General features: G+C 40.7%; 1 protein-coding gene across 2 annotated transcripts; it reads right to left on the reverse strand.

Moving 5' to 3' along the window:
- Positions 1-309: 309 nt before the first annotated feature.
- LOC111343381 (ATP-binding cassette sub-family C member 4) lies at positions 310-10,218 on the reverse strand. Of its 2 annotated transcripts, XM_088734111.1 has the most exons (8): positions 10,055-10,218; positions 9,146-9,241; positions 7,865-8,427; positions 6,460-6,839; positions 4,322-5,697; positions 3,362-3,932; positions 2,804-2,940; positions 310-1,946 (listed from the first exon to the last, which is right to left on the reverse strand). In XM_088734111.1, exons 3-8 carry the CDS (start codon positions 8,408-8,410, stop codon positions 1,030-1,032), a joined length of 3,927 nt encoding a protein of 1,308 aa, XP_088590237.1. In that variant the 5' UTR covers positions 8,411-8,427; positions 9,146-9,241; positions 10,055-10,218; the 3' UTR covers positions 310-1,029. The 2 variants fall into 2 exon arrangements, with proteins under 2 accessions (XP_088590237.1, XP_088590238.1); XM_088734112.1 differs by lacking the exons at positions 9,146-9,241; positions 10,055-10,218 and having other exon boundaries at positions 7,865-8,492.
- Between the last annotated feature and the right edge of the window lie 252 nt (positions 10,219-10,470).

Raw genomic sequence — 10,470 nt, forward strand, 5'->3', positions numbered from 1 at the left:
AGACTGGGGACGAGGAAACGCGGAGCGCATGTGTCAAATATCGTGACTGTCATTTTACGAGAACTGCGTCACATAACAGGATATCAAACAGAAGCAGCATATAAGCATGAGGTAAAAAATGAGGTCCCTTTTTCTATTTAATTTTCTCGCCAAAGCTGTTGCGTGGAAACAAACAAAAAAAAGCACAAGGAGGCGGTGTTTGAATCAGAGTTCTTTCCGAAAAATTCTGAAGTCGAGAGTGATAACCGAAAACCAAGAATTATTGTACGTAGCTTACACAGCGCAAATCACAATTGACGAGACTGAAGATACATTAAAACATTTTATTCAATTGTCAGTTTAATTAGCGGTCCAATCATGCAATAGTCAGTGATATCCACCCCCTAGTTAAAATTTCATTCCATATCTGAGTACCACAACACGACTGACATTCTAATATCCTGGAAAAGTGCATCGTTTACGATTTGAATTGTTTGGTTATTAACAAAAATTACAAACTGTCATTAACTTCATCGTTTGAAATCACATCTTAAAGGTACTGATTAGAACTGTGTCACAAAACAGTTAACCCTTCAAATCCCATAAATGATCAACATGTAACTTCTCCCTATGGTAGCCATACATAATCCAGCAAACAGGTTATGAGAATACTCAAACTTATCAAGTAAGAGTTGTGACCTTTGATCAAACATCAAATTCTCGTAACTAATTTACAAGTGTAGCAGCTAGAGGGGAGAATTCACATGCAATCAGATGGTGGGAATTAAAGAGTTAAAGGGAAACAACCTGATACATGACTAATTAAGTTATTTCGATTTTTGATCACAGAATTCGTTCGTATGCAACTAAATGAGGCTTTTAAAGAGGGTTAAAATCGTAGCACTTTCAAAATTTTCCCTTAGTAAACTTATCACTGTTCAAAATCTTTACTGTGGGACGATATAGAACTCATTATAGTTTCGTATCCAAGTCCCACTCGTGTAGATAAACGCAGGAGGTCGGCGAACAAGGCCAGAAGTTATTAGTTTATTATGATGGACATTGATTTCCATACAAATGCGCAAAATAGCCTGCATCCTTCTTTAACAACACTTCCGGTTTGTCCAGTTCTACGATTTTTCCCCGGTCAAGCACCATAACGCGATCGTAATCAATAATTGTGCTCAGACGATGAGGAATTGTAATTACAGTGCTGTCAAGGAACCAGCTTCGAATAACTTCCTGAATGAGGCGATCGGTTCTGTAATCCACGGTGGACGACGCCTCGTCTATTACAACGACTTTGTTTTTCTGAAGAAGCGCACGAGCAAAGGAGATGAGATGGCGCTCACTTGGACCCAGGGAAGATCCACAGTCCACGAGGTCCTGGTGCAACTGTTTGGGAAGGCTCTCGACCCAGGACTTCAGATGACATTTCTCAAGCACTTCCCAGATCTCCCTCTCAGTATGACTTAGGAATGGATCTACGTTCATGCGCAGTGTGCCCATGAAAAGGATTGGCTCTTTGGTGATGACTGATATGCCACGCCTACTCGCTTGAAGGTTAAGGCTGTTGATTTTGACATCGTCAATCATTATCTTACCTGCACAGTCTGGAACCATTCGGAACAGTGCATTTATGATAGATGACTTTCCAGCACCCGGCCGTCCTGCGATGCCAAACCTCTCCCCAGGGTACACAGTAAAAGAGATTTCTTTTAACACCCTGGACCCCTCTCGAGTGTAGCTCAAGGAAATATTTTCGAAGCTGATTGCGCCGTCTTTTGGCCACGGCACTGGAGGTTGGATCTCCATGGCGTACCCAGGTTCTGGTACAATTTCAGCGCAGGCCAAGTTACGATGAACAGCACTCATATAATTTTCCACTTCAAAGCAGCGTTTGACGCCATTCTGCGACACATCATTTAACAACTGAAGAGTATAGATCAGGGACAGAATGGTAATGGCTGAAAACAGTTTAAAAATAGGGTTAGTCTTTTCCTAACAAAATCCCTAAAATATTTGTCCAGTCACCCTCCCAATGTACTTGTAATGATCCACGAGCTATCCAATCGATAAGGTCGATTTCAAGCGATACCAAATAGATATTGCGCATTCAAGATAAAAATTAGTGACAATGATTTTGAACGACGTTTCGACTTCGCTGAGGTCATTTTCAAGCTGATGAAAAGGAAACTTTTTACATATATGTACTAAATTCAAGACGTGGGAATGATAAAGGCGATAAAATATGGAAATATGTAAATGCTAGGCGTAAAATAGAAGTGATAAAATTGCAAAGGAGACAATACGAATAAATTAAGATGAGAGTTGACGTCAACTTGGACGCCTGGGAATTATCCAAGTTTGTGGATAATCTGATTTGCAAAACCGGTCAGAACCTGTTTTAAACACGTTTTTATGCGCACGCATCCTATTTAGTTAGTCGAGTACTACCGGGAACTAATTTGTTTCTAAGCAATAGGCCGCGCATGCTCGAAGAAAATTTAACAGGCCGAGCGCAGAGGACTTTATTTTTACGTGGACCGTAGGGGAAGTTAACAAATAAACGCCTCTGCCAGCAGGGTATACTACCTGTAGAACGAAGCGTACCGAAGACTTACTTAAAAGTGAAAAATTTCTCACTTTCAAGTATTTTTAACAAATGTGATGCATGTTCTGGTGTGGTGTATATAACTTGTACTTAATGTATACAGAAATGTACATAGTCGATCTTATTAAGTTTTCATTGTATTATAACTCGTTGATTCAATAAGTTAAAGCAAGAGAGTTTAATAAGCTGTTATTATTCATTAAAAAATACCTGCATCCAGCTTCACGTAAAACGCTCCAGCAGCCACTGAGACAATGAAGAGTACACACACTGAGTCGAGGCGGAACCCGATCCAGCTCCAACATGAGGTTGTCATGCACCATCCTTGACTGTGAGAGTCCTGGTAACTAACAGAAAGCCACATCGCGAGTTTCATATCAATATGAACATGCATACCAAAATCGCAAGATAGAGTTATTATATCATGATCCTTGAAAAAAGTGAAAGACGAAGCTTTGACATGTTAAAATTCCGAGCGTAAAACGCTTTCCAGGACAAAAAAAAAAAAACTCATTATCTTATCAGCTATTCGCTTTATCTTCTGACCCCCAAAATACACTTTGTTCAAATACGAATAAAAGAGACATTCGACAATCAGCATTAATTATTTTTTAAGTAGTAATCGCCAGAATCATTCTAGTGAGTCATATTCAGACATAATTAGGTTTTGGTCCAAGTTACTCAGTCTTTTAGTGTCGTTGTAATGGATTCTGGTAAATGAAGCTTCTTCATGTCAAGCAAAATCTAAATCAAAACATTTGCACAAACCCATAAAAGTCCTCTGTAAATGACATCTGCATACTGTGAGTCCTAATCGTCACTAGGCCCATCAGTGTCTCCGAGAAATGAGATACCACTGGCTTTCGAGAGCTGATCTCCAGTCTTCTAACTTGACGCGCGGTCTTGAGTGAGAAACCCCATAATAAGAGAAACATAACGAAGAGCGGTATTCCACCTAAAAGCACGCACGGATTGAGTATCACTGGCAGAAGAAAGGCTGAGATAGCGAATAGCGTTATCTGAATGGCGCGCAGAAATACACTTGGCAAAAGTTCATCCATGCATCCAATGTCTTTTGAGAAGCGGTTCAAAATGCTAGGGGATGAATTAGTGTCAAAAAATGAGACTGGAGCACGGAGAATAGAGACTACCATGTTCTGGTGGAGGCGTTCGGACGAACGTAAGGTGGTGGCGAAAAAAAGTGAAGCACGCATGATTGACAGCATGAATACTCCGCCCACCATAGCGGCATAAATATACCAACTGGTCTGATCCAAGTTCAACAGAACAGCAGACTCACTCATGCGCAGTAGCCACATGTCCGGGATGAGAACGGCTCCTGTAAAACAACGAAAAAGCTTATTATCCCCGAACTGTGTTCCCTTGCATTCATAGAGTGGGTAAAGGAATAGCTATATGAAAGGAGCTGTGCGAAGCCGATCTAGACAAGAAAGCTAACGTCAGTTTGCAAAAGTAGAAGAATTGGTAAGAATCAGTTTTCTTATAGTAACAATCCATCAAGTGCTCGAGGACAAAGCTAGGTTTTAGAATGCATGCACCTCGATGTTAATCAGGAAAAAAGTGTATTAAAAATAAAAAAAAATGGTATGCGCCAAAATGCTAAGAGATTCTAGCGTATAACACCCCTCAATTAAGTCTCAAGTCTGGAACCCTCGTCTCGTAGCCTTTTACTTAGGAGGAGGCATTATTTTCTCCCGTGCGTCTTACCTTGAACGGCGAAGGTAAACATGGCAAATATAACGATGAATGGAAGACAGGCACCAGTTCTGAGATAATTCCATAGAACTGTACATGACACTGGCCCCATCATTTCTTCTTCTTCAAACAGATTCGAACGAGTGCGATACTTTTCCTGAATTTCCTCCCCGATTGAAAATTCAACCGTCTTATTACTGGGACATTTCCTCTCCCTCTCACGCGATTCCCCGGGCGAGTGGAGCTTCACGGACCGGTATCCCATCACCTGTGACGTCACTTCGTTTACAATCGTCCCAGCGCGCATGGTCAGAATTTGATCCGCTCGCTCAACGTATTGTAACTGGCGGCTCGCTAGAATTCGTATTCTTTTTGAAAGCAGCCCACACACACATTTTCCAAACACCTGCTCAGCGACTCTCGCATCGACAGGAGCAAAGGGGTCGTCCAACAGATAAATATCGGCGTCTGAATATGCTGCCCTTGCAATTGCCATGCGAGCTTTCTGATCATCCGTCAAACTGAGGCCGTTACTCCCAACAAAAGTCAAGTCGCCATCCGAAAGCTTGTCAATGTCCTTCTGTAAGTTGCACGCATTCACTATGGCCTGATATCTAAATGGATTATACGGTTTACCGAACAATATGTTTTGACGAAGAGTGTTGGAGAAAATCCAAGGTGTTTGGGACACATACGCAATCTTTCCAATACAGGAGATGTATCCTTCAGATGGAGGGAGTTCCCCGAGGATAGCTGCAAGCAGGGAGGATTTTCCGCACCCCCCGGGACCATTGATTAAGGTCAGCTCCTTGCTAGACGCCCTGAACGTAATGTTCCTCAGAACAACAGACTTATTTCCGCCTCCCCAATGACAAGACACATTTTCAAAGGTCACGTGGATATCGTCGGATGGATCGTCGGGTGCATCAAGAGACCGCTGCTTTATCAGTACAGGCTCATACTGTGGGACGCTCTTTCCAGATCTTATGTCACTGGAAATCTTCGTGATATCTTCAGCAGAGAGGTACCTCGACATCTCGGCATCAGTCAGATCTAAAAAAGAGCGGATCTTAGAGCGGGTTCTCTTCCTGCTGTACGTGTCTTCCGAGTACACGGATTCCTCGAGCTCCAGAAATGTTTGAATTCTCCCAAGAGATCCTGTTACAGCACCGATAAAATTGACACCAGCGGCAAACTTTGATGAGGCAGACAAACGGATTGTCCTTATCAGTGCAAGGACCATGAAGATGCTGTAAGTGGTTAACTCCGCTCCTGTGATGATGAGAACTGTTAGCGATATAAAACATGCCACAATGGAGCTTGTGTGTAGGAAGGTCGCAAACGTTGATAGGATGGCACTCTTTTGGCGGACATACTGTAGTTCCTTCCTGTTGAAGATCAACATTTATTCTGCTGATGACTACGTTCGAAGGCAAACACACTCATCAGCAACTGAAACTAATTCAGAATGCCAATGAAATATTATCTGTAAAAAAATAGTGGTGCCTGACTGTTCAAACATGTTTTATAGCAAAAAAGAAAAGGAAGAGCCCTTATCTTGAAGAAGCTATATTGGAGCACAATTATGCCACCTCTTGAAAGTACCACACTTGCTGCTACCGAAAATTTCAAATACTCAGTATCCGGAACAATTTTTGCTAAATAGATGCCCTTCAAGGCAAGGAAACGCCAATATGCTATACAACATGATCGTCATATGTAGATCTTTCTTTTGCCGAATTCAAAATCTTAGTTACTGTCTTAGGATAAAAAGGTTAAGTGGCAATACATCCAATGGCGCCTCTGACCGCGACTTGTGGCTTCTGTTGTATGAAGCATCTAAGAGTATTGCTATTATCCCTAAATATGATATCATTCCATCGCAGGTTTATCATCCCCCCCCCCTCCCCCGTTGCATTTTCTCTAGTTTCCTTGGAAGTTCGCCAGTACTCATTGATACATATTTCTGGGTGAAGATTGAAGGGTCTTCGTAAGAACAAAAAAACAAAAAAAAACTCAGTTGGTCTTAAGCCAGAACCTCGCGATCCAAAGAGGACTCGTGCCGTGAGAGGTATCAATTGTTTGTACGATTAAAGACACTTTTTTCTGCATTTCTGTTTTCTTACTGAGTCATTCGTGATCTCTCATACCTTCGTATTTCTTCGACTTTCCTCTTGTACGGCCATTCCCACGTGTTCATCTTGATCGCACGGATTCCGTTGACAATGTGTTTCATAATCCCCATTCTCCGCTCAGTCCAACGCGCAATGCGCAAGCGCAATTTCATACACACGTCCCACATACCGATGTAATAGGCCAGGAGGAAGATTAAGAAAATGATACCGGATACAGCTTGAAAACCAACAAGGCGCCAGAGCAGGGCCGTCACGGTGACAAGCTCTACCAGCCCCTGCAGAATGTATCCCACTTTATGAAAATTTTGATCCAGGCGCTGAGCATCATGGGTAACCAAAGCGATGATGTGACCAGGTTGGACCCGCGTGAGATCTTTGAGCCGTAACTTGAAAATCTTGAAGAAGACAAGAAATGCTCAGATATTCGATTTTCAAATCGATTGTTATTTTATCATGTCTTGATTCAAAGCGCTGGAATTAAAGCCCGAGATAATAGTCAAATATAATTGCGGTATTCGTGGAGGGCACGAGATAAACCCGATATAAAAGTTACGATGGGCATAAATATATTAAGCACTCCTGACAACACCTTCTCAAACATTCTACCGATAACCAATCGAGAAAAATCATTTTCTATGTTGTCCATAATAGGGCAGTTTGTTTACCTTTCAACCAACCGCGATATTTACTGAACCAATGCAAAATATTGTTATTGTACGATAAGCTGAATTACACACGCACTCTCACTGGTCCTCACTCATGGTCTATTGGAGGACAGAACCATAGATGACGTCACCATAAGCAACGTTTGCGTATTTATCGTGGGTTTGAACAGTTTTTGTGTGCTTCATGTGCCATTTTTTGTTCTTAACGCATTTTGACATCGCAATCATGTGATTCATTATTTGTTAAATAGATGAATAGGCGTTTTGGCGAGTTTATACGAATGCCTAAGTAATGTTGAGTATAAAGGGGGTAGTTTTCTAAAGAAACTGTGGTGCTGTGTCAGTGGGAGTAACAAGGTCTTTTGGGTTCTATCAAATGAGTTGATAATGTAAAATGGCTACCGTAAAAGGTTTCAAAGCTGACGTTTCGAGCATTAGCCCTTCGTCAGAGCAAATGAAGAAGGGCTAACGCTCGAAACGTCAGCTTTGAAACCGTTTATAGTCGCCGATTTACATTATCGACTCATGAGTTCATGAAACCCAAATTATCCTCTTTTCCATGGACTCTCTCTCAAGGCAATAGAAGAGAAGAGCTGGAATCAAGGTTCCACGACAGTAGATATAATTTATAAATGGACTGATCTGGCTGCACTTTTCTGATATACGACGAAATTTCTTTACGATTTGCCCTATGTATTAGGCTATCCGCTTTGTCATTTCTAAGTCAATTATCATTTCTTTTCTAAAATCGTTACCTTCTTGTAAACGATACCAATGGCAGCTGCCCTCCAGCGCATGCCCATGTAGTCCACCTTGCTCTGATACTGATTCAGTGCCAACACGTGAAACAAAGCACTGCAACAAAGCCCACCAGCAAACAAACAAAGCCAGCGGTCGTATCGCATATTTCCAAGATGCAACATTGACGATAAAAGAAGACCAAGTAATAGAGGCTGTAGAATATTACAAGCCACGGCGATAAAAAGAGACAGACCTGCAAGGGCGTAATCGCCCCACGGTAAAACTCTCATCATTGCTCTGGAAAGTCGCGCCTTTCGTCCCTTGATGTGCGAGTTTCGTATTTCCTCGTGCCATGTTTGTTCCAGCTTTTCTGTCAGACCTCTGCATTTGTCTTCGTCCAGAAGGGGATAAAGGTCACTGTGTTCCAGAACCCGTTTGCTGCCGATATTCATAAAGTTGTTCATCCAGGAGAAAAAGAGACGCGACAGAATTCCCGCTCGTTCCTTCGGGTTTTTCATAAACAGTGAATATTTCCATGATTTGTCAAATGCAGACTGCATGCTCAACGTGGTTTCTTCTGTGAGTAAATCAGAATAAGATAAAAGAAGTATATACCTCTACCGAAGTGAGCTCGACGGGGAAGTCACCAGAAAACAACACATGAATAGAGGAAAGATAAAAAAAATATTAGCTTTTACTCTTGCCGGGGATTGACAGGGAAGAACTTCGGGATATCATAAAGGGTTCTTGTGCACCGAATCTAGGTATTAGGAAAGCCAACAGACCTCTCTCAGGAAGCTTGTTATCATTCTTTCTTACATCGATCGCATTAATGACGTGGTTTCAATAAAGGATGACCTAAATAGGGGACTTACAAAATCCAACACCCGGAAAAGTATATTTCAAACCACCATCAGAACTGAAAGCAAACATACATATGTTATCTCTCGCCATTTCTTTGTTTTAAGAGACTGCTTCTTGAACTTCAGTGAAACTTAAATAAGTCGACATCCAAATGATTCAGAAGAATAGGTACCGAGAAAGTATGAACAAATTAAGCGTTCTAAAATGTTACAGCAATATGAAAAGCGATGATCGAGTTTTGATCGAATATATGGTTTTTATCTCCCTACAGCTTTTACTACGCTTGCATGATCACATGGCGCATACATAGTCTTCGTGGCGTCTTAGGGGCTTGGTTTCCTGTTCTATCTCCACGATCCTTGTTTAAGAGAATACGAGAGAGACGGAAAAATAATGTTCTCAATAATAAACTAACTGACTATTAAATTAACCTTTTTCGCTCGTCGTTGTTTCTCAATGTATGCCACACAATTTGAAGCACGTTTTTCCTCTGTCAGATGCTCGTCACAATGGCCGATTACGTGAGTCTGTTTATGGCGAAGACAAAATAGTTTAAATTATCAACTTTTTCTTACAGTAATTGCCGTCAAGGCGGCATACAACAGACGATGCCGTCAAGGTGTTGGATTTTCAGAAAAGATCCACGTACATATTTTCACAGCTTTGATTTTGCGGGTTGATTCACAAAAAGATAACTGGGAATTTTGAAAAAGTTATTTTGATTAATTTCTTGTTTCCTTTTCTGCGTCTAAAGATCACCCCTTTGCTATCAATTTCAAATTTACTATTTCATCCAGTTCCAGTGATTTGTGAAGAACAAAAAATGAGATTCTTTAAGAGGACAGAAAGAATTGATTTTTTTTCTTGGCGGTCATTTACGTAGAAAGATAAGGCGGACTGCTCATGTGATGGAATGTAAAGGAAAACTTTGTTTTCAATTTTTTTTTCCTCTTCATTGGAAAATCTTTACGATAATTATGAAATAATTAGTGGGTAATAATGATGCCTGTCGTAATGTCAGTAATTTTACAATTTTGTCAAGTTCCCTGGTGTCCCTGATTTCCTTTTTAAATTTATGCCACCAGTCGATAGCGAGAATGAGGCAGACAGATGGGATAAGAAGAAAGTGAAAAAAGAAACCGAACTTTCGTCAGAAATTTTCGGATGTTGTAGTAGATTCAGAAATGTTTTTAACCAGAGAGCGGACTTGAGTTAGTGTGAATTTCACCATATGGTCAATCAATTTGGACAAATTATGAACAGGCGATTAATGTTTGATTGTAAAGAAAATAAAATAGTGCCATGAAGAGAATTATCAGAAAAATCATAAGTGAACTCACCTTTTTGTGCTGAAGAATCAAACTCACACCCTTTCAAGATTTTACAAATCGAACAATTTGCATAAGACAGAAACCTCATTTTTTCTATTCATCAAACATTAATAGACCTTGATTCATGACAGTTTTCGCACTTTTAGCTGATAAATGAAACCGCATTAGAATGATGATAAAAGCATGCGTGACTGAGAACATGAGCTAACATGGTCAGCGGTGTCTCTGTGAACTGATTTTAATTTCTTCTGAGAACAAACCAGGGCTTTCACTGGCTTTTTAAATTGAAGCGAAGACCTTTTTTATTGGCTAATATACGATTCGATTAATCTCTTTTCATTTACACTACTTTTCTATTGCGTGGAGTTCATCATGGTGATCAAGCCTTCAAAATACTTTTGAAAGCAAATCTACTTGTCGCACAA

This window comes from Stylophora pistillata, chromosome 9 (genome assembly GCF_964205215.1).
Source record: "Stylophora pistillata chromosome 9, jaStyPist1.2, whole genome shotgun sequence".
Classification (NCBI taxonomy): Eukaryota; Metazoa; Cnidaria; class Anthozoa; order Scleractinia; family Pocilloporidae; genus Stylophora; species Stylophora pistillata.